Source organism: Myotis davidii, unplaced genomic scaffold (genome assembly GCF_000327345.1).
Source record: "Myotis davidii unplaced genomic scaffold, ASM32734v1 scaffold6, whole genome shotgun sequence".
NCBI classification, from domain to species: Eukaryota; Metazoa; Chordata; class Mammalia; order Chiroptera; family Vespertilionidae; genus Myotis; species Myotis davidii.
Window position 1 is genome coordinate 10080534 of NW_006383011.1, and position 26850 is coordinate 10107383.

Here is a 26850-nt window from a genome sequence, read left to right on the forward strand (position 1 = left end):
TTCTCAACCTCTCCCTAGTATCTGGTTTCTCTCCCTCGCTACTCCCCCCTCACTCCCCCAAAAATCTGCAGGATTGCCTCATGAGGGAAAGATTTCCAAGATCATTGCTTTTTTTTTTATTGACTTCATAGAGGAAGGGAGAGGGAGAGAGAGTCAGAAACATCAATAAGAGAGAATCATTGATCAGCTGCCTACCACACGCCCCCCACTGGGGACCGAGCTCACAACCCAGGCATGTGCCCTTCACTGGAATGGAAGCCAGGACCCTTTAGTCCGCAGGCCAACACTCTATCCACTGAGCCAAACTAGCTATGGCTCAAAGATCATTTCTTAATCCTTCTTCTATAAAACTACTAAGCCCAGAAGAGATGTGAGCTCTTAGAAATTCAGAGACCAAGTTACTGGGTAGCAGCTTACTCATTTATCTCATAATTAATTAATGTCTTTGATCAACATTCCTCTAATTCCTTTCTCTAATGGTATTTAAGTAACATGAGTTAGTTCTTTTGATTCTTCTAAATAAAAAAGAATCAATCAATTCTATGGAAAAAATCTAATGATTGTTAAATTCTATTTTTATTATTCTAAATTTCTTGCTACTCTGTTTATATGCTAATAAACACACACACATTTTCAGATGAAATCAGTGAATAGGTGCTATTTTGAGTCCTATTTTTCTGCTACTTAACTTGGTACATAGAAATATGTGTGAAATACACATAGTCTACATACTTGTCATTTTGAATTATAGCTTTTATTTATGGTGCCAAATTGTTTGCTAGAATTATTCAGTTAATTTTCAATGCTGCCAAAATATGAATATATTAGATTCTTTATAAACTAGTACACATTTAGGTTTTATTATTTTTATTTATTTTTGCTACTTGAATGGGTATCTTACCACTCTTTTAGAGCATACTTAATATTATTTTTATATTAAGTATACACATACATACCTGCTAGCAAACTTAATTTTAGGAAAAGGGAAATTAGGCCATTGAGAAGTGGAACTATGAAAAATACAGAAGAAAGTCATTTACATATTTGGAGTAGAACTATATTTGAACTCAAATTAGGGATTCCTTTAGATTTTACTGCTTTGTCAAGGACAGGTGGCACACCTACCATAAAACTGCATGCCCATCAAACCTGTGGAAGTCTAGGACTTTGTATTCTGTTTATTGGGTGTGTTATCTGGACTTTCAACTGACAGGTGTGATGCCGAGTAGTTCTCTTTCTCTTGGTACTCATGCCTTCTCTACCTCAGACACCCACCAGTGTAGAGTGCAAACTGCTTAGCTTTGATTTTTACTATCCAATAACCACAGAAAGTATAATTGTAAAATCAATTTCCTCAGATTTGTAGTTTATAGTTTGTGAGAATGTGCATTTCATTAAAAAACACCCCAAATTGCACCATGTTATTGCTTAGAGAATAAAGATAACTTTCACCGCAATGTAGTGAAAATATGAAGGTCCAAAAGTAATAGTGAAAGTTAAAAAAAAGTATATTAAACAAAACCTTATTTGTTCACTCATTCATTTATTCTCACATTTTTAAAAAATATATATTTGTTGATTTTAGAGAGGAAGGGAGAGGGAGAGATAGACACATCAACGATGAGAGAGAATTATTGATATGGTTGCCTCCTGTGCACCCCCCAACTGGGGATCAAACCCACAACTTGGGCATGTGCCCTTGACCAGAATTGAACCTGGGACCCTTCAGTCTACAGGCCAATGCTCTATCTACTAAGGCAATTCTCACATTTTTTGAGTAGCTTTTGTGTCCATAACACTACATGTGCTGTGGCAAACAGAGATGAGCTGTGCTGTCCAAGTAGCTGACAATATGTGAAGGGCATAGGAGATGTCAGCACTAATAACTACTGTACCACATGGACTCTAAGAGCAATGGCAAAATGGGTTAAGGGATGCAGAAGAAGAGGCACATTATTCCTCCCGGGAAGAATGGAGGAGAAAACTTTCCACTTGGTCTTTAAGGATGGTAGGACTTGAACGGACACTTGACAACCTCATGAGCAAAGGAACCCAGGCAAAAGGGACAAGGGTGCATTTAGTGTTGCAGTTAGGTGGATGTAAAGGAGCATGAATGGGTTAGCGGGTGAAAACACTGCAGAGGAAGGCTGACCAGATCTTGGAAGGCCATGAATGTCCCACCAAGTGATCAGCTCTGAGTCAGGCAATCAAGGGGAGCCCGTGTTCTGGCGATACACCTGTGCTTCCCGAAGACTCCAGAAGTGTGCAGGATGGACTAGAGGAAGTGCCGATGGGAATCAGAGACCAGCAGGACTACCATGGCACAGATGAGAAAGAGGGCTTGAACAAGGAGAGCAGAGAGTGAGGGACACAAGAGAGAAATGGGTTGTGCAGTCATGGAACTTAATGACCAATAGTATACATGTTGCAGATAGTAAACATTTAATGGGAGAAATAAATTATAGAATCCATTTTCTGTAGAAAAATTAAGAATTTTTTCTACTAATCTAATTTCTACCGTTGGGATTATTCAAATTTTCTGGGTAAAAACACCTTTTGCAATAGGTCCTCAGTCTCCAATTCTAGTTTAAGGAAATGGCCTCACACTAAAGAAATTATAGCCATCAGTTGGTATTTTTATAGTACTGTATTCAAACTTTAAATTAAAAAGATGGAACCTTCAGTTTGATTTTTCAATGTGAAATTTATTTCCAAAACCCCAGTGTTGTGAAGTGGCCCTTTGCAGAGAACTCAAAGCCCTTACGCTAGTTCTTTTTAGTTTAAATCGCTAGTGCTGGGCTCCCCCTTATTTGGAGAGTTAAAATTGATGGTCTGAGTCACTGCCAGACATTTGCAACTAAGTCTTTCAACAGCAACAGCTGCTCTGGATTTCAAATCGCTCAAGTAAATGCAGAACACAGTGCGAGCTTGGGGTAACGACTTGGGAGAGAGGAAATGAGGCAGACAAGGAAAGGGCGTGTAATCTAAAAGCCACATTTCTTTATGAGGTATTAATATATCTGATTTCCAGCCTAAGACTGGGGAGCTGACATACCAACAGAATTCAACTAAATAAGGGGTTGTTAGAAAAAGAAAAAATATCCTCAAAATAAATGTAGAACCGTTTGTCAATGACCAGTGGAAAACGGGCTTACCTGAAAAATCGAGTGCACACACTCCTCTCTGATGCTGTCCTTTCAATAGTGACAAACACTTCAGAGTCTGCGTGTCCCACACATGAATGGCAGCATCTCTTCCAACCTTAAATAGTAGGATGAGTGTGTTAATTACTTATCCTATTTAATATAACCCTAATATGTAAATCAACTGAATGGAGGAACAACTGGTCACTATGATGTGCACTGACCACCAGGGGGCAGATGCTCAACGCAGGAGTTGCCCCCTGGTGGTCAGTGTGCTCCCACAAGGGAGCCTGGCTGGCAAGTGCAGCAGCGGTGGTGGGAGCCTCTGCCACCTTCGCAGCAGTGCTAAGGACCCCTCAGGGATGTCTGATCGCCGGCTTAGGCCAACTCCCCACCGGCAGTTGGACATCCCCCAAGGGGTCCTGGAAGAGGCCCAGTGCTCCCCAGTGCACAAATGCTGTGCATCGGACCTCTAGTAAATTATAATAAGAATGATTCTGTTCTGTAGTCAAGTGCTGCAGAAATAGTTGCATGTCAAGTCTCAGAATAGTTGTCTCTTCTTAACCTTTGACCTTCATGCAAAAGTTTTTCTTGGATTCTGCTTAGAAACTACTAAGAATCAGTTAAACTTCAGTTAAAAGCCCATGAGAAAACTGAATACAAATGTAATCTGTACATTGGAAGAAAAGAATACAAAACTGAAAATACTGTTGACAGTATTACTACTTTACCAGCAAGGTAATAAATGTGAGTTTAACAGATGCTTTGTTTACTAAGCAGCTCAATCCCTTTCCTTTCCCCATACAAAATGACTGAACACAGGGCTCTGTTTTTTTAGTAGCTTTTCAATTATAGACTCAATCCAAAGTTTAGGCATTCCAAATGATTCAGATAAAATTCAAAAAACTTTTGCATGAAGGTCAAAGGTTAACGGAGACAACTATTCTGAGACTTGACATGCAACTATTTTCATTGAAATGCAAAAATATAAAATAAGCCAAAATTCATATGACTCTAAGTTTTTAAAAAATCACTCGATATTATAGTAGTATGAAAAGATGGTTCATTTTATAGACATTCACTGAGTATTGAGCACCTAGGACAGGGGTGGGCAACCTTTTTGTGAGTGCATGCCAAAACCAGCAAAATCTCTGACTCAAAATTCTTCTGCGTGCCAACCCTAAATTTTTGAGAACATGTTACGCCTACTTGATATCTCTTAAGGTGTACGTATGTGAAGAACCTTGAAGAAATAATAAAATTCATTCGAGCGACAAAAACACAGTACATGATGATGAAAAATACATTTTTTAATGTATACGTTATGTAAAATTATTTATCTAAGATGCACCTACACTGAATTTATCTGAAAAATAAAAAAGTTGGTATTAAGAAAAAAATTGTAAATGGAAGATTATAAGAGAGGGTTTCGAGTGCCAGCAAAAGTTACTGGCGTGCCATGTTTGGCACACGTGCCAGGGGTTGCCCACCCCTGACCTAGGATATATTAGGTACCAAGTACACAGTGATGAGGAAAGTATATTAAGACTGCACATTCATGAAACTGGCATTATTTGTTTCAGCTAATTCTATTCACAGATGATTCATGTTAGGGTGGTAATCTCTTGGAGGCTTCCCAACAGTGTTAGAAGGTATTGGCTGACTTTCCCACCATCATGAACTAATCCAGCATTTACTACATCTTCAGCTTCCTGCCTCAGGTTTATTTCTACCAAGTGTTTCTTGAATTTCTAATATATAAAGTGGATTCAAAATTAAATCCTCCCTCTCTTTGGCTAGACCCGTCTCAGGACAGAGGTATATACCTGCCCAGTGGCCACATAGTCCTTCACGGGATGGATGGTCAGGCTGAGAATGTCATCATCATGCCCCAGGTACAGCCTCTGGGAGTGCTGCTGCCTGTTGTACACGACAGCAACTGCAGCGATGTGGTAGACCACTTCTCCAGCTTGTGTGTAGAACAGATTGTTCCTACAGTCGTAGCCTCTGTATCTGAAGCACAGGTCCAGAGATTTGAATAAGCAGTGAATGAACAGAGCAGCAGTTGTCAGAAGGTAAAGCTGGCGTAGGGACATGCACAAGTAGAAACCTAGGTGAATGCATAGTTGCTTAACTACGATATCCAGGGAATGAGGACTTCTGAGGGCATAGGATGGCTTTCTGAGGGGAAATGGGCAGGGGTCATTTTAACAGGATGGGTTTCCAAATCCTCAGCTACTGCATATGCTCTTTCTTAAAACTGACCAGTCGGACAACACACCTGTGGCGAGATGCAGGCTTTCCTTTACCACCTCACCTTTCACAGTTGACTTCCTCCCACTTTAGGAAGTCATTCCTCTGGTCCATCTGGACTCTTACTACGGTGTATTACCCTGGAGTGACAAACCTGCCAGGGACACCAACACAAAGGGACAATGTGCAATACAAGTGTGGATGTTGAAAGCGAACAACTCCAAGGACGAGGTAAGAAGTCCTTTTGCAAGTCAAGTGATTTCCAATTTATTTGCTTTTAATAAATTAAAGTGAGATTTCATCAGATCATTAGATGACATTTTATGTGATATATCAAAATCACAATATACATTTGTGGCCTCTAAATCAAGAGGAGTTTCAAGAATTGAGTAATGTAGCTATGATAAAACTGCTCCCATTCTCACTGACTTATTTATGTGAATAAGTTTTCTCAAGGCTCACATATATTAAAAAATGAAAAACTGGAATAGACTTAATGCTACTCTCTGTCATACTCTAGTAGTAAGTATGCATATATGACTACATACCTGAACTCATTGAAAAATTCTATCTTATTAAAATCATTTTTTATAATATTTTCATAAGCTGTGTACTACTAATAGTTGTAATAATTCAAACTGGAAAAAATTATTAACATTTAGAGAGGCATTGCACAATATAAATGTTATGTGAGTCACACAGGTCACTTAAAATTTTCTAATTATGTTAAAATTAAAATAGATGAAATTGGTTTTGAGAACATTTAACCAAATATGTCTAAAATATTAGCATTTCTACATTAATCAATATAAAACATTTTAACGAGGTATATTACTTTTTCATGTTAAATCTTTGAAATCTGGTGTGCATTTTACACATACAGCACATCTCAACTGAGACTAGCCACATTTCAAGTGCTCAGGGTAAATCAACGCCCCCTCTCCATTTCCACACTTCTATTAGATCACCGACCTTTGAGTTTTAAATCTTACCATTCTCAAGAGTCTAATGGTTTCTGGGAATTAAATTTAAATTGAACTGCCCACACCTGTGTGGCTCAGTTGGTTGGGCATTGTCCCATACACCAAAAGGTTGCCAGCTCAGTTCCTGGTCAGGGCACATGCCTGGGTTGCGGGCTCGATTCCTCACATGTAGGAAGTAGACAATCCATGTTTAACTCTCTCACCCTCTCCCTTTCTCTTTCTAAAAATCAATAAAAAATGAACCTGTAGATATTTTTGAACCTACAGCAGAAGGTATGATAGGGTACAATAAAAGATTTACAAGCATAAAAAATATTACAATAGGGTAAAATTCTGTGGGAGAGGTAGAATGAAAATCTGAGTTCAAGAAGAAATATGAGTGACATAATACACTCGTTCACATATTTTTTAAATTTATGATGGTGGGAATCAAATTCTATCTTATTAAAATCATTTTTTACAATATTTTCATAAGCTCCATTGGTTCCATTTAAATGAGGGATGCACTTATAAAACACTAGATATTATATTCCTCACAACCACTGACACTTTGCTGAAAATTTTTAATTTCAACTTAAAGTTTGGAAGGTTATATATAATTCTCAAACTTGAAAATGATTTGGCCATATGTTTTTTGAAGAAAACATTGTCCTAGTTGGAGCCAAGCAAAACAGAGCAAGAGTTATGGGAATAAAGGAACCAGAGATGGTGGAGAGAATAAAGTGAAATAACAATGAGCTGCAGTAATATATGCATCATGGAAGTACATAAAGTATAAAAAATAGACACACACATTGTGATGGCCACAAAACACCAACTGAGAAAGCTGGACGCAGACTAATGGTTAAAATATTAATCACAGGTAAGTGCACGCTGGAGAGAAGAGCCCGCCTGAGGTGGGAAAGCACAGAGAAGGGGACATCCTTAGCCTGAGGCTAAGGCTGGTGACAGGCACCCACCCGTGTATGAACTGGAGTTTCAGGCTGTCCTCAGGAGCCTTTTCTCGTTTGAGGAAGGGCACTGCATGGTTTTTCTCTTTACTTTGTTGCTTTAGCTGAGGTAGATCTTCTTTGTAAACCTTAAAGCATAACAAATACATTTAATTGAGGCTCCTTTCTTCAGGTTTCAAAAACAGTATCTTGACATTCTCAGGAAATCTTTAATTGTAGGAATATTTTTGAGAACATGAGGCTAAAAATGGTCACAAGAGATAAAGAAGCTCATTATATAATGATAAAGGGGTTAATTCGACAAGATATAAACTTATATTTACGCACCTAAACAAGTAAAATACATTCTAAGAGAACTGAAAGAAGAAATAAACATAATACGGTAATAATTAGGGCTGTAATACTCCACTCTCAACAATGGGTAGATCAGCCTGACAAAGAATCAGTAATGGAACAGGAGATGTGAACACCAGAAATCAAACAATCCAACAGATATATAGAGAACATTCCATCCAACAGTAGCAGAATACACATTCTTCTCAAGTGCACATGAAACATTTTCCAGGCCAGATCATATGTTAGGGAACAAAAGCAATCTCAACAAATTCAAGTAGAAATTATATTAAGTATCTTTTCTAACACTATGATATGAAACTACAAATCAATAACGGAAGGAAAGCTGGAAAGTGCACAAATATGTGGAAATTAAACAGCACATTTGAACAACCAATAAATCAGAGAAGGAATCAAAAGGGAGATCAAAAAACATCTTGAAACAAATAAAAATTGAAACAACATTCCAAAACTTTTGGGGTGTTGTAAAATCAATCCTACAAAGAAAGTTTGCAGATATAAATGCAAACATTTAAAACAAAGAAAAGATCTCAAACAACCTAGCATCATACCTTAAGAAACTAGAAAAAAGAACCAACTAAACCCAAAGTTGAAGATGGAAGGAAATAATAAAGATTAGAGCAGAAATAAATGAAATAGAGACTAGGAAGCCAATAGAAAAGGTTAACAAAACTAAAAGTTGGTTTTCTGAAAAGATAAACAAAATTGAGAACATAAGACCTCTCTTCTAATGAGCAAAACTAACCTATCTTTTAAATTATTGGGGGTTAAAAAAGTTTTTATGCTATTGTGTTTCTTAAGTAATTTATATCCAGAAAATATGGTATTAGTTTTTAATAAATAAAAAAGAAAACTATCATAGTTATAAATAAAATATAAATAAAATAATAATTTCTTCTAAAGCAAAAAATCTCAAGGATTCTGACATCTGCAAAATGTGGACCTTGAGAGTCATGGTGATCACTCTTTGGAATTATTTGTCTTTTCATGGCCTCATGCATCTTGACAGATCAGATTCCAAACTATACAGCAAAGCTCCTGGTCTTAGGACCTAAAACATGCTGTTGACTGAGAGGACATTTCCTACAATTTAATTCAAAGGTACATAATAAATCAGTCCGAATAGTGGTTAGAGCAGTGGTTCTCAACCTGTGGGTCGTGACCCCTTTGAGGGTCGAACGACCCTTTCACAGGGGTCGCCTAAGACCATTGGAAAACACATATATAATTACATATTGTTTTTGTGATTAATCACTATGCTTTAATTATGTTCAATTTGTAACAATGAAAATACACCCTGCATATCAGATATTTACATTACAATTCATAACAGTAGCAAAATTACAGTTATGAAGTAGCAATGAAAATAATTTTATAGTTGGGGGTCACCACAACATGAGGAACTGTATTAAAGGGTGGTAGCATTAGGAAAGTTGAGAACCACTGGGTTAGAGTATTGGCCTGCACACCAAAGGGTCTCAGTTTTGATTCCCAGTTAACACATTGTATGCGGGAAACGTATTTATATGTTTTACATTGACTGGTAGCGTTGACTGGTAGTAGAGCGTGGGACACGTATTAATACGTTTTTTATAGACTAGCGGTAGAATGCAGGTAACGTATAAATACTAAAGTTAAAACTTTAGTAAACTAAAGTTATCATAATTTTACTGAACGTTGCCATTTGCGCAAAAAATTAGCAAAAATGGCCCGCGCCACCTGTTAGCACGCAATAAAAACTACCCGCAAACAATGTGTTAAGGGCATGCATAGGAGGTAACCAATTGATGTCTCTCCCTCCCCCTCCTTCTCTCCCTCCCTCCCTTTCACTCTAAGAATCAATGGGAAAAAACGATCCTCTGGTGAGGATTAACAAAATAAAAAAAAATAAAATAAAGGTATGTAAAAATCAATCTCTGTCTACCATGTTTTAAGCCCTACTACCAAGAGATATCCATTTAACACAGTGAAAATTAAATATAATATAATATAATAAAAGAGAAACATGCAAATTGACCATACCTCTGCTATGCCCCAAGCCATGCCCATGAGCCAATCAGAGTGACTATATGCAAATTAACCCAACCAAGATGGCAGCCGGCAGCCACGGAGCTGGAGCAAGCAGGAGGCTTGGGTGCCCCAGAGATGGAGGAAGCCAAGCTTCCCACCTGATCTGGCTAGCTGTGGCCTCCACTAAAGGCAACAAAGTTTCAATTATAGAAGATAAATAAATCCCAGATACCTGCTTCCAGCCAGACTCCACTGGGAGCTTGAGGGGCTGGGGGCCATGGCCAGCCTGTCAACAGCCATCAGCCCCTATCCAGGCTGGCCACACCCTTATGGGGTAAGAGTCCCTGCTGGGGGGCTTGGCCAGCCTGAAAACAGCCATTGCCCCTCACCCAGACTGGCCAGGCTCTCCACCAGATTCCCCCACCCTTAAGGGGGTGTGGACAGCCTGAAAATGACCCTCAGCCCCTCTCCCAGGCTGGCCAGGCACTCCACCAGGGACCCCCACCCTGAAGGGGGTTTGACCGCACAAATTTTTGTGCACCGGGCCTCTAGTCTATTAATAATTTCTCATCTTCTTAAAGGAAAGTTTTCATTTGAAGAAACTACATTGCTAAAAATAAAATTTATGAAATATTATAATAAAGCCCATTTAGGATTTGACCAAAACCCTTTTATAAAAAGGAGGTCACAAGATATCTCACTACTATTATATTACAGGTGCAATGAACTAAGCTTTTAAAATCTAAAGATAACTATTCATCTGAACTCATGATGCTTTCTTTCATCAGTGCACCAACTACTTTTGAGCACTGAATTCTAGTCTCGGAATTTCTATTGCTTATTTGAACATCTCATAACCTCTGTGGGCCTAAAATTCCCACCTGTTGGACAGAAATAAAAATCCCTGCAAAGGAATAATTCAGGAATATTGTGAACATATATCAAATAACACAGTGAAAGCTTTGGAAAGGAAGATGTCAGGGAGAATATATAAATCCTGGGCACAGATTTCAATACAATTAAGACTTTTCATTCTTTTACTAGCACTCTTTTATTAAATAAAAACTTCCCAACTAAGGAGATTTGTTTTTCCTCCTCCTAGATTTTATGTCCATTTTGCTTAAATTCCATTTCCCCTTGATATCGGGGCATAATGTCGTTTAGTGTTTGTGTGGTATTTGCACATTAATAATTTCCTTTCAAAGCCTCATCTTTAGTAGCTTTATTGTGTAACGCATTGTACCAATATGCAAATTGATGTAGTCATGAATTTGAAACAAGCCATCAGTTGAATGGCATTTTTACTGAAAAAAAAAATTCAAATACTAAATCAATGAGTGATGATTATGAACTAAAAAAAAAAAAAAAAAAAAAAAATCATCTGAAAATAAGTACACTCAATGCCTATATGGAGGCAAAGCCAAGTAGTACATAGAATGTGCACTTTGGAGAGAAGCCCAGATCTGCATTCTTAGCCTGATAATACAGGCGATGTGGATGTGGGCAAATTACTTAACCTCTCAGGGTTATCATGGAGTTGAACTTGGTGTATGGAAAGCACAGGATGTGGCCCCACAGAGACACCCAATACGTGGCAGCTGTCTGACAGTTGCTGGGTCTGAAACCTGAAATCTTATTCACTCAGTGTTCATGTAAAGAATCTGCTTCACATACCTCTGTTAAATGAGAAGGAAGAGAATAGAACCCCTAGTTATGTCCATAACAAGGTAATGTGTGTCCAGATACCCTGGAAGGATTGCTCTGTATAATACTATGGTTTCATGCCAAAATAAAATGCCTACTTAAAAAAAAAATAAGGACCCAATTTGGATGTAATTGTCCAGCTTTTATACTAGAGGTGATTTCTGACTGGAGTGATAATGTGCATTGTATTTGGGCTTTTACTTTGCTTATATGGATAATGGTCTCCATAAACTAAGAAAGAAACCAGGTAACAGCTCACTTGCAAACTACTGTGGCTCCAAGACTACATATTCTGTAAAGAATATACATGCTTTAATGATCTGCTAAGGGAATACAAAATCTGGCAGCTTGCTCATTGTTTTTCTCCAAATATTTTCAAGTTTTAGGTGTGAGGGAGGTAGAAAACCCCAAATGTCATCCAGTCTTGAAACTTGGCTACTCGCTTCCACCTAAAAATATTTTTTAAGAATATGATTAGGTAAATGTCTTATTTTTAACCTGTATTTAAAGATAAGAAGTGTTCAACACCTGCCTGTGTTTCCCAGTGGTTAGAGCACTGGGCTGTGCATTGAAGGGTCATGGGTTCGATTCGCCGTCAAGGGCACCTGGGTTGCAAGTTCAATCCCTGGCCCCCACTTAGGGGCTCATGTGAAAGGCAACCAATCAATGTGTGTCTCTCTCACCTCTCTCTCTCACACCTTTCTCTCCCCCCCCAGCCCCCCCCCCCACCTTCTGCTCTAAAGATCAATGGAAAAATATTTTCTGGTGAGGATTAACAATAAATAAATAAATGAAATTTTCCTTATTGTTTGATTCTCTTCTGCCTAAGTACCAACCATTTTTAGTCAGTGTCCAAATACAATGAGATTCTGGGTTATGAGACATTTGTTAGGAGGCTGCTTGCTTACTGACCTGGCGATCATAATTGATTTGAGTTTCTTGCTCAATATCAGAGTCCAGCTCTGGCACATCAGACAAATCTGAATCCGATTCTTCACTGTAGGAATCAGTGCCGCCTTCTGTGGAAACACAACCCATGAAACAGAGGAAAAAGTCTGCACCTCTACAAAGAGCTAAAAATATTATTTAAAAATATTTTCTTTCTTCTATCCTATGAAAGTAAACAAAAATAACTACATCAGCTTTCATTTAGGGTAAATCAACACTCCATTTCCACACTTCTATTAGATCACCGACCTTTGAGTTTTAAATCTTACCTGGAAAGGGGCAAACAAAAAGGGGGGCAGGTTTTACCAAGGAGAGGGCTAGTTCAAAAGGAAATTCAACCACTTATTTCAGGAAAGATCCTCATTAGCCTGTTAACATGCCCACCAACTGTCAGTAATTGCTATGGTCAAGGTCGCTGCAGAATCCCTCCCAATAACAATCTTTCCCCACACAGCTTTTCATTTTATTACCTCATCATTCCTCCTGACATCACAATAAATAAATAAAAAGACTACACATCCTTTGAGCTGGAAAACACTGGCCCGGATTGTGGACCATTCATTGAAACCCATTCTGGAGGCAGCTTATCTATTCCAAAGGTTACCCTGTCGCCCCGCAGCCTGACCGAGCAGACCCATCGCCCATTATAACCATCCTAAGGAGGTGGAAACATACACATTCACGTTATCTTCAGTGGTTAATTCTTCATGTAAACCTTAGACCTTCAACTTGCATTTGGTATAAGCAAAATCCTTTGAAGGAGATTAACCAAATGACCCATAGTTGTCTCTAAAGTTTTTTCTGTTCTTTTATTTTTTACTTTAAAATTTATTATAGGAATGAATTTTTTGAAATTGCTGTAACTCTTTACCTCCAGAAGAGATGTTACAACATTCTTTGAAACTTTTATTGAAAAATAAACAGATGTTGAAAAATTATTACTGGCTTTACCCTGGGGTGCAGTTTCCAGCAGGCCGTTGCTGACACCTTCTGGAATAAATCTCCACTGGAAAACCGAGTGGTCAGCCCCTCCTGTGCTTAATACCCACTGAAAGTCGTGAGACCAGCGGACGTTGGTGACATGTGCAGAATGGCCCACATACTTTCTAAATTTGGCTCCTGAAGATATTTTTAAGAAGATTAGTCATGCAAATATATATATGTGTAATTTATTGGTTATAAAGTTGCATTCTATCCAGGAATGTATTACAAAATAATTTTCAGTATTACATATAACATATAAGCAAATGCTCCAAAAAATATCTCAATTATCCCAGTATGGATTAAGCTAAAAATGGATCTGAAGCCGTCCCTCCCTCCCACCCAAACTTGTTCCAAATAATGCCTACTGCTTCACTGATTCTGAAAATAAATGCCAAAGAATGAATAGCTTACACATCCTTCTTTGAATACTAGATAAAATGGGCAGTCCTTGCAACTAGGAAACAGAAAATTATTCTGTGGGAAAAGTCAAATTACTGTTTGGGGTCATGTAGATGCACATTTGGGAGAATGAAATTTTTTTCTCTTAAATTGATTGCTTTATTCAGTAAACATCATCATCAGGTAGTGAATTCAATAGAGAAACTATTTGAACTCATACCTGTGGTTGAACTACTGCGGTAGGAGTCTCTAGGGTATTTATTGTTGGTGCACAGCAGCATAATAATATGCATGGAAACAAGCCCGGCTCACCTTATCACGTGGAGATCCAGTACTCCAAAGACTATGGAAGATTTAAGGGGGGCAACAAGCACCCCATCTCTCCTTCAGAAATACTTCTACCCTTTACAGGTCCTCCTAATGAAATCTCTTTGGGGGAAAAGAAATTTTCTGTTCAACTATCACGTGCAAATATTGAATACCCACTGGAGAGGCAATGATTTAGATTTATATGGAGGTGAAAACGACTGCTACCTGTCCCTTTCCTGAAAGCATGTTCTAACCAGGTGAGGTCCTATTATATTAGGGCCTCCAAAGTCTAGGGGCGTGCTGCCATAGAGGGGAAAGGGAGGCCTTGGGTCTCAAAAGCAACCTTGCCTATTTCAAAGAGTTGCCTAAATCAGTTTTGGTGATTTAATAACATCAAAGAGATTCCAACTAAGTCAGGTGGAAATGCTATCTGATGATAATTCAATAGTTAGGAAGCAAAGTATATTCTTTCCTTATCTCTATAGATCTTGTTGGGTTTTCCTTTACTGCCCTCACCTTTACAGCCTCATCAGAAATCATTTAACCTATCTCTTTGCACTGGTTTGAAAACATGCCCACAAATAAAAAAGTTAAACTCATAGAAACAGACAGTAAGTTTCTGGTTACTAGGGGTTGGGGTGGGAGAAATGGGGAGATGTTGGTCAAAGGGTCCACTTTCAGTTATAAAATGAATAAATTTGGGGAATCTAATGTACAGCATGGTGGCTATAGTTACAATACTGTACTGTAGACCTGAAAGTTTCTGAGAGAATAGATCTTAAATCTTCTTGCCATACACACAAAGAAAAGGTAATTAAGTAAGGTGATAGATGGGTTATCTAACTGTAAAGTAGTAATCATTTCACAATATATTAGCATATGAAATCATTGTTCACCTTAAACTTACACAGTGTTTTCAATTATATCTCAAAAAATCTAGAAAAAAGAAAAAATATGTCCATAAACTCTTTAATATAAATCAAAATGAACAGAACACGGCAAAGGTGAAGACGTGTGGCATCCAAGAGGAGGTTACAAAAGGCACTGCAGATTCCTCCTTGCTCTCTTTCTTGGCTCTCTAGATACCAGGCGGTAAGGACATTCAAGCACCACACAGAGAGGCTCACAGGGCCAGGAACCGCGGCCTCCGGCCAACAGCCACGTGAGTGAGCCGTCACGGCCTCACTAGCCTCCAAGTGACCGCAACTACCCGAGAGGCCTTGAGCTAGAATGTTCCAGCCAAGCTGTTCCTGAGTCCCTGACCCCCAGAAACTGCGTGAATAATGTTTGTTGATTTAAGCTGAATTTGCTGGGGAGAGGGATTTGTGATGCAGCAACAGAGAACTAATACACATTTGGTAGATTGGAACTAACACCCACGAAGGCATTTGTGTCAATATTTAGGCCTCTTTCTAATCGTTTTTCCTTTCTCTTCCTTCTTCTTCCTCCCTCCCTCTCTTTCTTCCTCCTCCCTCCCTCCCTCCTTCCCTTCCCCTTCCTTTCTTTCTCTGTCTCTCTCTCCCTCTTTCTCTCTCTCCCTTTATCCCCTCTCTAGGCACACTGGCCTCTTTGCCATTCCTTAGGCATGCCAGGCACTCTTCTGCCTCTAAGCCTTTGCACTTGCTGTTCCCTGTCTGAGATGCTCATTCCCTAAATACCTGAAAGGCTGGTTCCCTCACCTCCTTCAGGTTTCTAGTTAGATGAAACCATATCAGTGAACCTTGTCTCACTACCTTATTTAAAGTAGCAACACTACTCGGCCCGACCTGAAAACTCTGTTCCCACTGCTTGCTTTCTTTTTCTTCATAGCTCTTCTCACCATCAGACATGTTCATACTTTATTTATTAACTATATCCCCTCAGAACAAAAGCTCCACGAGGGCATGGATTTGTGCTGGTTTTATTCACTGATGTATCTCCAGCCTCTAAGATAGCACTTAAATACTTATTTAACAAATAAAGGCCACATCACCTCTTCCAAGGCTTTTCTTGGGACACTGAGTTTACCAGGCCTCTCTTTTTCCTCTGAACCACACCAGGAAGATTCAGGCCTCAGCCCTCAACTCCCCTCTTACTGATCTTTCTCTCCTGGTTTTAAATACTGTAGATATGCTCACATCTGTCAAATGTTCATCTCCAGCTCTGAACTCCCCTGGAGTGCTGATAGTCAATGGGCCATATCTCCCTGGGTGTCTAAAATTGCTTCAAACTTACCATGGACAGAACTGATGAGTTGCCCTTCCCCTTCCTCGCCTACTCATATATGCCCATAAGACATACACAGAGACTCAACCTTTACCTTTCTCATTTCCCGTCTCTAGAAATGGAGCCACCATGTACCCTATTGCTCAAGCCCAAAACTTGGGAGTCATGCTTGATTTCTCTTCCCCTCTATCCCCACGTCCAATCCATCAGCAAAACCTTCAGTTCTACCTGCTTCCTAATCTCTACCACCTCTCTTTGCATCTGTTCCTAAGAACTTGTCCAAGCTACATCATTTCTCACCTCGACTCTTGCAATAATCTCTCAACTTGAAGCCTCCCCTATCCTAATCCATCCTACACAATATCAAAGTGGCCTTTTAAAAACTTAAATTTGTCATGTCACGCCTCCATTTTAAATCCTCAATAGATTTCCACTGCACTTAGACTAAAACCCACATTTCTAAGAGGCTAAAGGCCCTTCCTGACATGGTCCCCTCCACCTTCTCCAGCCTCACAGTACACAACTCTCCCTCACTCATCACGCTCTAGTCACACTGACCTGCCTGGCCCTGCACTGCACTGCACTACACTACACAACAGAAAACGGTCCTGTTTGCTCCGTCCTTACACTCTCATTCATCAGCCTCTGCTCGTATTTGGCTGTTTACAGGTTCAAAAGTGAGGGGAACATTGTCAGTGGTTCCCTGGGTGACAGGGAGATAAGTTCCACCAACTTCTATTATTTCCATCAACAAGTCTTATATAAACTTGTCTGCCAGTAGTTTGGGCATAAAAAGGCTACAAAAGCCTGAATGTCCTGAGGCAAATTGCAAGATTTATAAACCATGAGTCATGAAAAGTAGAACAAGTCAATTTGCTATGAGAACATGGAAACTGTGCAGATTACTGAGGTGGGTTCTATTGCTCACCCCATATTGTCACTGGCTGTCCACCCCTCCTCATTCATTCAGGCATCCCCTACGTGCCATCACCCTCCAGGCTGTTTTTCACATATCAAGTGTCTCATTTTGACAGACAGCATTACTCACAACCTCCCTCCCACTTCCTCCAACCCTGCCATTCTAATACCTAACCCAAGATCTACCTTTCCATTGCCACTTTCCAGATTCAAGTTCACCCTACAAGGCTTGGTGATACAAAGGCAATACCAACTCTCATTGAGTTGAGTTGTGACCAGATACTTGTGACCAATAGTATTGCTTGTGACCCCACTGATGTTTCTTCTGAATCCCCAGATACCTTCTAGTTGCCTAACTTACTTTCTGTAAGTACATTACTCACTCTAACAAGATGTGCCCTATTACTCAAAAGACCCATTAGGGAGAGAGAGTTTGAATTTGGCACACTGCGGTAATTTTGTGCAAGTATTTTAAAACTGATGTCCATTCTGTCAAGTGTAAGGGATGGTGATTTTGCTACGTATTTTATGTTCAATTTTGTACTGTAATTGCCATTGCTTCAAAACTGCTGGTTAGCTCAAAATGACTTTCTGATTACATTTTCGATCCCTTTTTTCCTTGCTCAATCTAAAAATCGCTCGAGTGAAAGAGTTTGCAGGCAGCAGCTTGTCCCTGCTGATTACTTTGCTAAGATCAGATTTTCAGGGAGCAATCAGGGAGTCTCAGAGCAGCCTACGTACGGGCTTTGCCTACACTTGCAAGGGTAGAGGAGGAGGTTATAAGGGGGTTAATTCAGCTACATTCTACCAAGCCTGGAAGTGCCACAAAAATTGAGGTAATAAGATTTAACAACAATAAAAGAAACAAAACCACAAAATGTGATGGCAGAGACAGTTGTTTTGAATAAAACTTCTCTCTCAAAAATGTCACCACTATGGAAATCTGGTTTGCAAAATCAGTGCTATGACAAGGGGTCCGTAACTGTATTATCTGAAAGAGCCATCCCTTTCAGATTTCATTTTACATATGCCTAAAAGGATTTGCTTTGCTTTGCCATGTATAATCACAATTAGCTAGGAGCATAAAAATTTAATTACAATATTTTACTGCAATATTAAATTATGAGTATGTACAGAAATGTAAATAAAATAGAACTTGCTTAAAAATGAAACATGAGGCTATGAATCACAAAACGGTGAGTAAAAACTGTTAAATCCTGACTTATATTTGCAAAACCCCATGTTTCAGAAGGTCAAACATATACATCAACAACATATTCTATGTAAATGTTCAAGAGTAATATGAATATAAAGATAAAATTAATAGTCTGCAGGAACAGACACCAAGAAAATTGGCCTTGTGCATGCCAAGACATGTCTAAATGAAACATCTCCTGTGGCCTTACCTTTCTTGAGACAAGGAAACTTAAACAATTTGACCAGTCCAAAATCATCTCCAGACACCAGCACGGAGCTGTTGTAGTTCGCATCCACTGAGTTGATGTCGGTGACATCCGTGTATTTTGGCCAAATTCCACTCACTTCCGGGCCTTTCACACACGTCCAGGAGGCCCAAGGGATCCCTTTGATTTCTTCTTTACTCGATAACGGCTTCCCGGCTGAAAATAACCAACAAACATTCATATAATGTTACATTTGTTCTTTAAAAATATATTTTTATTGATTTCAGAGAGGAAGGGAGAGGGAGAGAGATAGAATCAATGATGAGAGAGAATCATTGATTGGCTGCTTCCTGCACGCCCCCTACTGGGGATCGAACCCACAACCCAGGCATGTGCCCTTGACTGGAATCAAACCCGGAAATATATATGAAATAATAGCAAGCAAAGAAAGTAGACACAGAAGTACACACCTAGTAATAGAGCATTAACTAATCTGATAGGGCAGATACTTTAAAAAGTTGAAGTGATATTGTGTTACACATTATTTTATGTTAAGATTACTTTTTCAATTAATTTCAAAAATTTAAGATAAAATACTATTTGTGGTAAAGATTCATGTTAATTAAAATTTTCCTCTTACATTAAAAAATCATAAAGATTATCACTCAGAAATTTGTCTTTTATTTATGACATTTTAGTACCACAAACTGTTACTAAACGAGTATTAGATAAGTCAGATGAACCACGTATAAAATTTACAGTGGGGAGTTACAAGTAAAAATTATATTTAAAAAAATCCAACTAGTGCATTTCACCATGTAATCAAATAATAGGGGCTTCCGCTTATCAAGAACAGAGATTTGAGACTAAAGCAATCACAGTAAATAAAAAATGTGACCCTCAAATCTTTAGTATTTTTAATTTTGCAGAATTTTTCCTCTTTCTTATCTTTAAGCATTCTTTGTGTATGTCCTTTATCATAACAATTATAAGTACTTATGCCCAGTTGATGCCTTGTCTTTGCATGCTATTCAAGATCTCTCTGGTGGTGCAGTTATTTTTTTATTTTAATGTGTCCCAATTTATTAATCTCTCCTTTGAGAGTCCATGATGTGAGGGCCTTGTTTCTGAAAACATTCCTTGCCTTGAGGTCATAACATTCTCATATTTTCTTCAAAGTTTCGCTTTTCATGAACATTGGCACCTGCATGACTTACACGGCATTTTGTAGAACAGTCGTTCTCCTGCGCCATCATTCGTTTGCAAGTATTTACTATCCAAAGACCAGTCAATGTGCGTAATGAAACTGAGGGACTTGTTGCATTCTCCAATTTTCTTATATCGCTGGGCAACCGCATAGACGTCGACTGGGCCGTCGTTGGATCCCACTGCGAGGTAAGAACCATCTGGAGAAAATTTCATTTCATGAATGACTTCTTTTCGATCTTTGATATGAACCACTTCTGTCATATCTCTATAAGAATAAAGAGCAAAGCGATAAGCAGCAAATCTAGAAATAGGAACCTCAGGTCATGTATTAAAGTACATGTGTCAGAGAAAAAAAATGTTTGAAAGGGAAGAAGTACCTACAGGAATTAGAGAATTAACTTCTGAAAAAAAGATATAAAACTTTATTTAAAGTTTACAGCCAATTTAGAAAAAATTAATAATATTTAAAATAATATTTTGGGCTTTCAAAGTAAGAACCAAAATTTAATGAAATGCATATTTGCTTTCATATTAAATTATATATTATTTTTCCCTAAGTTTTTTTGTTAAAAAAATTGAGGTTTATAAAATTGTTTTAAAATGTCATGGAAAATAGTAGATATATTAAGGTTAGCATAAAAATAAAACGTCTTTTTTATATTGTAAGGACAAGAAAACTGCTTAATGCTTTTTGCTGCAAGAATAGCAAATTCAAAAAGCAGAAGAGAAAAACTACTTATTTTTAATGCTAAGTTGTTATGGAATTATTGAACTTTGACTATGAAAGGGTAATAATGCAGACATTGAATCACCGAGTGTCCTATGTCCTTTCTGACCAGATTCTGATAAGAATTTCTGCCCTCAGTTGAAAGTCCACTGATGGTTTACCTACAACTGTGAGGCAGGATTATGATTGGCAGGTCCCCTGAGCCAGTAACGATGCCTTCATCGACTCCAAAACAAATTGAATGCATAAATAATGCCAAATATTTGCTCCACATGATGCCTCACACCGGCTGTCACTTAATAATACACTACAGTTTACTACAATGTCATGGAGGGGGGATGGGTTTTTTTGGCTTGGAAAATCTATTAAAAAGAAAATAAAATCTGGTAATTAGCCATCTTTCCACACATCACTAAGCAGAGAAAGAAAATGTTGCCCACCAATTTGGTCATAAGTTATGTGTGACTGGTAATGAGAACTCGGTGTAATAAACTGTGCCAAGAGCATTTTTCAAAGCTATCTAGAATTTTCTCTGTGCAAAACATGCCATACCTAATTTCTGGCTGCATTGCCTTTCTGTAATCACAAAATGGGTGAGCCAAAAGAACAGCCAATGCATTTAGAGGAATTACCAGGGTGGATCCTAATTTTTATCCTGTAAAACTTATACAGGAGATTAATAAAGTATGAAATATTCTATCCTATTGTCCATTGTGGAAGAAATCTTTTACGCAAGCTCACCTCTAACAAGCTGGTGCTGTTGGAGGCTGCTCTGTTCCCGCTTCCTCTTTTCTTGGCTTACTCCAAGCACACAACCCCTCATCTAAAACCCGTGAGACCAGATCAGCTTGGGAATTCACTATTCATTAGATTTTTTTTAAAGGTTCACACATAATATGCCATGTAACATCACCAGTAGGGACTGGGGCAGCACCCTGTCAGTAAACACATTCATGTTTTTGCAGCAAATCACAGGATGCATGATTATTCCCGCTGAGGGATGAACAGACTACATATAGTCTCACATCGGCCCACTGAGGCAGGCTGTGCTGCCAAGCAAGTCACCGAAGAAAGAAGTTTGTATTTTCAGAGTGTGGGTTTCATCATTACCAACAGGACTGTGAATCTGTAGTGTTCCTATTCGAAAGAATAAGTGCGTTTTTCCTAAGATCCAGCATCCATGATGACTAGGCGAATCTTAATTCTAACAAAAGAGTATCCTTGTTTTTTTTTTACTTTTCTTTAAATCTTTTTCAATTACAGTTTACATTCAATATTATTTTGTATTTGTTTCAGGTGTACAGCATAGTGGTTAGACAATCATATACTTTACAAAGCGGTCCCCAATATTTCCAGTACCTACCTGACACCATGCATAGTTATAACAATATTACTGACTACATTCCCTATGCTGTTCTTACACCCATGACTATTTTGTAACTACCAGTCTGTACTTCTTAATTCCTCCACCTTGTTCATCCAGCCCCCACCCCCTCTCCCATCTGGCAACCATCAGTTTGTTCTTGGTATCTATGCGCCTCTTTGTTCATTTATTTTACAAAAGAGCATCTTTCAATACCATTTTCAGTATCAGTACATGCCTGACTCGGAGAACAATGAAAGAGCCGTCCTTCATGCCCAGGGCCAACTGGGACCCATCGGGGCTGAAAGCCACACTGCGAACTGCTTCCTCCATGTTACAGCGGGCGATCAAGGCGTGGTCAGCCAGGCTCCACAGCCTAGGCACAAGAACAAAGAAACAAAACCAACCCAACGCTCATCAGCAGGCCGCCCGCGGCAGGAAGGCCTGCTGACCACAGTGTGATAACAAGAAAGGAGGCAGTCACTTCGCACTCGTGTCCTTCCTCACGGCATGTCTGGGAACCCGGGATGGGGTTTAGTCTATCTCTGGGTCATCTCCCCCATTAGAAATACCCAGCAAGAAATACAAGATAACATTTCCAAACATTTTTATATTCATATGAAAAGGAAATTTTAAACACTACCTTCACACAAAATCTTACTTTTCTCTTTGAAAATTAAAAATTATTCTTTACTCATACCAATCGTTATTAATAACTTACAGGATAAGAATCACTACTAGACACTATTATTGTTCATTTTTTGAAATATATATATATGAGCACCCTTCTAGTAACTGTGTTATTTAAGCACATATAGATTGAAAGACACATTCTGTTTTGCCGCCCCCCCCCCCACTAGAAAGAAAACCCAGCTGAGGAGAAGAGCCAATGACAGCCCTGCCCACGATGGTTCCAAAGTCAGCTGTGCTGTCATATGCCATCCTTCCTCATAAGCTCCCTGGGTGCCCCACTGCTGACAGGCCCACTCATGGCCGGCACAGGTCCTCTCCACAGTGCCCCTGGCTGATAAGCACATTACTGCTGAAGAAGCAGGGTCAAGGGTCAAGTGCAGCTAGCACACACTTTTCTTTTTAAAAAAATATATTTTATTGATTTTTTATAGAGAGGAAGGGAGAGGGATAGAGAGTTAGAAACATCGATGAGAGAGAAACATCAATCAGCTGCCTCTTGCATACCCCCGACTGGGGATGTGCCCGCAACCAAGGTACATGCCCTTGGCCGAATCGAACCTGGGACCCTTCACTCCGCAGGCCGACGCTCTATCCACTGAGCCAAACCGGTCAGGGCTAGCACACATTTTTCAGCAGCTCCGGAAACCCCTATTCCAGGCACCCCAAACTGGGTAAACATGAACTAGTTTTTTGAAGCTACAAACAAGGGTTTACATGTGAATTACAATTGTGGTACCTGATTTCTTCCTGTTAGTACTTTTAAGACAGTCTTCTCTTAACACACAACCAACATCTATTAGGCAGATCGACAACTTAGAATGCTTGCCATAGAGGCAAGAGTAGGCCCCATGTGGTGGAGTTTCTCTAATGCATTCTGCCATCGGGAGGGAGGGGGCCAGCGCCTTACAATGCAGAGTTGCATGGTGAATAGTTTGCTGATCCTTTAGGCAGCGTGCACTGTTCAGTCTAAAGCTTATGGTATTCTTTCAATACCTCCTCGTCCATTATTCATAATCTCATGCTGTTTTTAGCCATGTACTATTTTCAGCAATGTAAGTTTTGCTTTACCCTCACTCCTCAGTGAACTGTACTAGCCTTAAAAAGTCACTCAGCTAATCTTTCTCGAGAAATTATGTCTTGTATCCTTTCTATGTTTCCATACTCTGTATAAATTTACATTTAAAATGTTTAGATGTTTAGTCAAATTAATGGTTGAGGAGACCAAGACAAATTCTGGCCATCAGGGCTCCTTGGGGAAGTTTGTGATTCTGAGACTCAACACATTTATCAAAATACAAAAGCCAAGGACTCTCTTGAAAACATTTCCACCTGGATGGTTATGAATCCAGTTTCTCAGGTGTTTGACTAACTTGGTGGCATTGTTTTGGCTGTTGGGGCAAAGCTCTGAGTGACGGAAGGAAAAGGAAGAGAAGAGGAGAGAGTGAGTGAAGACCAGTGTAAGCCAAATACTCATTTATGTCATGTGAGGGGACAACTGGGGTTGCCTTCACTGATTTCTAGATTGATGAGGCACAGTGCTTGGCAGAAGCTAAAAATTGATTTTTAGATTGTACTTTACTGACGAGTATACAATTGTATCTTGATTAGATTCACAGACATACAAAGTAAGGGCAGGGGTGGCGGAGCAGGAGCCTCTAGTCTAATTCACAAGGTTCTATTTAAACTATTAAAATCCAGAGGCAGTCATCATCCAATCGCTTAATCAGTCTCTTCCTCTCACCATCCCTCAGTCTTTTCTGACCTGTTTGTTGTTAAGCACATTTAAAGCCTAAATACAAAAATCCTGAAATCAGTGTAATAGTCTTCACCTTACACTTTTAAATAATATGTTGTCCTTCAACAGTCACACAGATATTGGAATCATACTAATTTGCTCAGTTTACATGATGTCATACTCTCAAAGAGGAAAACACGATCCATCTCGAGACCCTTTGGGGTCCAATAAAACCACAGACTTTCTCAGGAACCAGCACTTTTCTTTGACTTGAGGACACTGTTCAAAATTTCATCTGAGAAATTACAAAGAAATCATTATTCACCCACGTGCTGAAGACAACGTTGCAAATCGCAATGTAAGTTCTAATGGTGATGAGTGAGTGACTGAGCCTGTGACATTGCCGTGCAGGCCCCGGCCATTTAAGCACATATTAGGAGCGAAGGTATGAGGGGAAGACGCTATTAACACACAGGAGTGCACTTAGCTCCCAGAACCGGAAGCCAATCTCACCAGCAGTGTTTTCACTTCTAAGAACAATTTCACGACTTAGGATGGAGCCAAACAAAGACAAAATACCAAGAAGTCAACCGCTGTTGAGCTCATTGTCTTCACATTCCATGTGGAAACTGTGTGGCTCTGCCCTGTGGTTTAGCCTGTTCCTGGGTAACAAGCAAATTCGGCCCAAATAAATCTGTTATCCCAAGGAAGTCAGTGAGGTGACGATGGCCACCGCGGGGTCCTCACCTGACAGAGCGGTCGTCGCTGCCAGTCACGGCCAGCGGCTTCTTGGGGTGCAGGGCCAGAGCCCAGAGCTCCCCCTCACAGTGGCCTTGCAGGATCAGCATGGGCTTGTCTCGTTCTCGCACAATCACCTCGAATATCTCGCTGTCCTGGGTCCCTGCTAGGAGGCGGTCTGCTTTCCAGCACACGCTCCGGATGGAGAGGCCTGGCAAAACCAGAGACGGCAAACAGAAGCAGGTCTTCACATCACTTACAAATAAGAGAAAACACCCAAGGTAAATATCTTTCACTAGGACAGCGGCCAATGCAGCACATCTTAATTTTTATAGTGCAACAGCCAAGTAACTGCCTTCTACATCTTTTCTGTGCTATTAGTCACCAGTTCCTTACATGTGCCGGTCCTTTCTCCCACCCCTGGAAATCTATTCTGCAAAAGCGTGTTCGCTCTTTCCTGTCTGACTTGGGATAATTATCTGCTTTTACAGCTGGATATTCATTTTAAGGGGGAGAAATTGGTCTATATGAAAGCCTAACCCCTTTAAAAATTATTTCCTTTTGAGTTGCATGGAAAAGTTAATAATCACTTCTCTCTTTAGGATGTTAACATTGCATTAAAATTATATGGGGCGGGTACTACAGAATGGTTAACTATCCTATTAGGCAAGTTTAGTACGTATTTGATCAGAACCCAGACTCATTTTGTGGGATAACAGATGCACCGTGTCCCAGAAATATGCAAATGAAGTTTCAGTCTCAAAATATCATCAAAACATCAAACAATTGATGGAACCTTCTCTAAAAGCACAGTGTTCCTTTCAAATCCAAACTTCCACCTCTGTCGCATGACCCCGTCTTCTTGCCCTGCAATGAGTGTGACCTCTCAAACTTCCTGCAGTCTGTCTGTTCCTTACTGGGTTCATTATGTATTTACTCACACAGTGAAGTTTCTCATGTCTGAATTAGAAATACAGAAGCAATCCCACTTTCATAACTACTTTAAACCAGGTAAGGATGTGATAGGCTTTGAGTCTTTAATGTAGAACAAGCATGTCAAACTCGCGGGCCACATGTCTTGTTTATTTGGCCCGAGTAGCCTTTGAGGTTGACATGCTTGCTGTGGAAAGTACAGAAGTCAGAACACCTGGGCTTTAACTCTGCTCTACACCTGAATGGCCACACACGTAAGAGTCACTTTCTCTCTGGGACCAGGTTTTCTTTCCATAAAATGTAGACTATAATTATGGAGACCTTGTAATTTATCATCAAAATTGGAACCCACTAAAAGTAAAAAGAAGGTCCTAAAAAATTTACATAATTTTTAAATCTATTTTAACCAAGAAAGTAGCTGTATGATATTGAAAGACTAATGTATTAACTAGCTCTATTAAAATACTTTTAATATTAAATTATAATAATACGTCATTACAAGATTTTTTTAAAAAGTCTAAACCAAAGGGATAAATAGGCAAAGCACAGAGGATTTTTAGGGCTGCGAAACTATTCTGTAGGAATAATGCTAGATATATGTTAGATGTATGTTGTTATACATGTGTTAAAACTCATAGACTATACAACACCAAAAGCGAACCCTAAGGTAAACTATATAGACTTTGGGAGATAATGATATGTCAACATAGGTTCACCCATTATGTACCACTCTAGTGGGAGATCCTGGCAGTCAGGGAGGCTGTGTGTGTATGGGGTAGGGGACATATGAAAAATCTCTGTAAATTCCACTCAATTTGCTGTGAACCTAACTGCTCTAAAAAAATAAAGTCTATTTAAAAAAAAAAATTCAGGGCAATGTTAAACCAGA

At 39.3% G+C, this 26850-nt stretch overlaps 1 protein-coding gene across 1 annotated transcript in view; it reads right to left on the reverse strand.

Annotated features, from left to right (window-relative positions):
* The window catches only part of EML6 (echinoderm microtubule associated protein like 6), a 195785-nt gene that overhangs the window by 79627 nt on the left and 89308 nt on the right, over positions 1-26850 (reverse strand). Inside the window, exons 7-15 of the mRNA XM_006778677.2 lie at positions 25038-25239; positions 22101-22238; positions 19781-20037; positions 18567-18779; positions 13297-13464; positions 12310-12416; positions 7339-7457; positions 4970-5156; positions 3156-3261 (exon numbers count right to left, since the gene is read on the reverse strand). Coding sequence (XP_006778740.1) covers positions 3156-3261; positions 4970-5156; positions 7339-7457; positions 12310-12416; positions 13297-13464; positions 18567-18779; positions 19781-20037; positions 22101-22238; positions 25038-25239 — 1497 coding nt within the window. The remainder of the gene's footprint in view (positions 1-3155; positions 3262-4969; positions 5157-7338; positions 7458-12309; positions 12417-13296; positions 13465-18566; positions 18780-19780; positions 20038-22100; positions 22239-25037; positions 25240-26850) is intronic.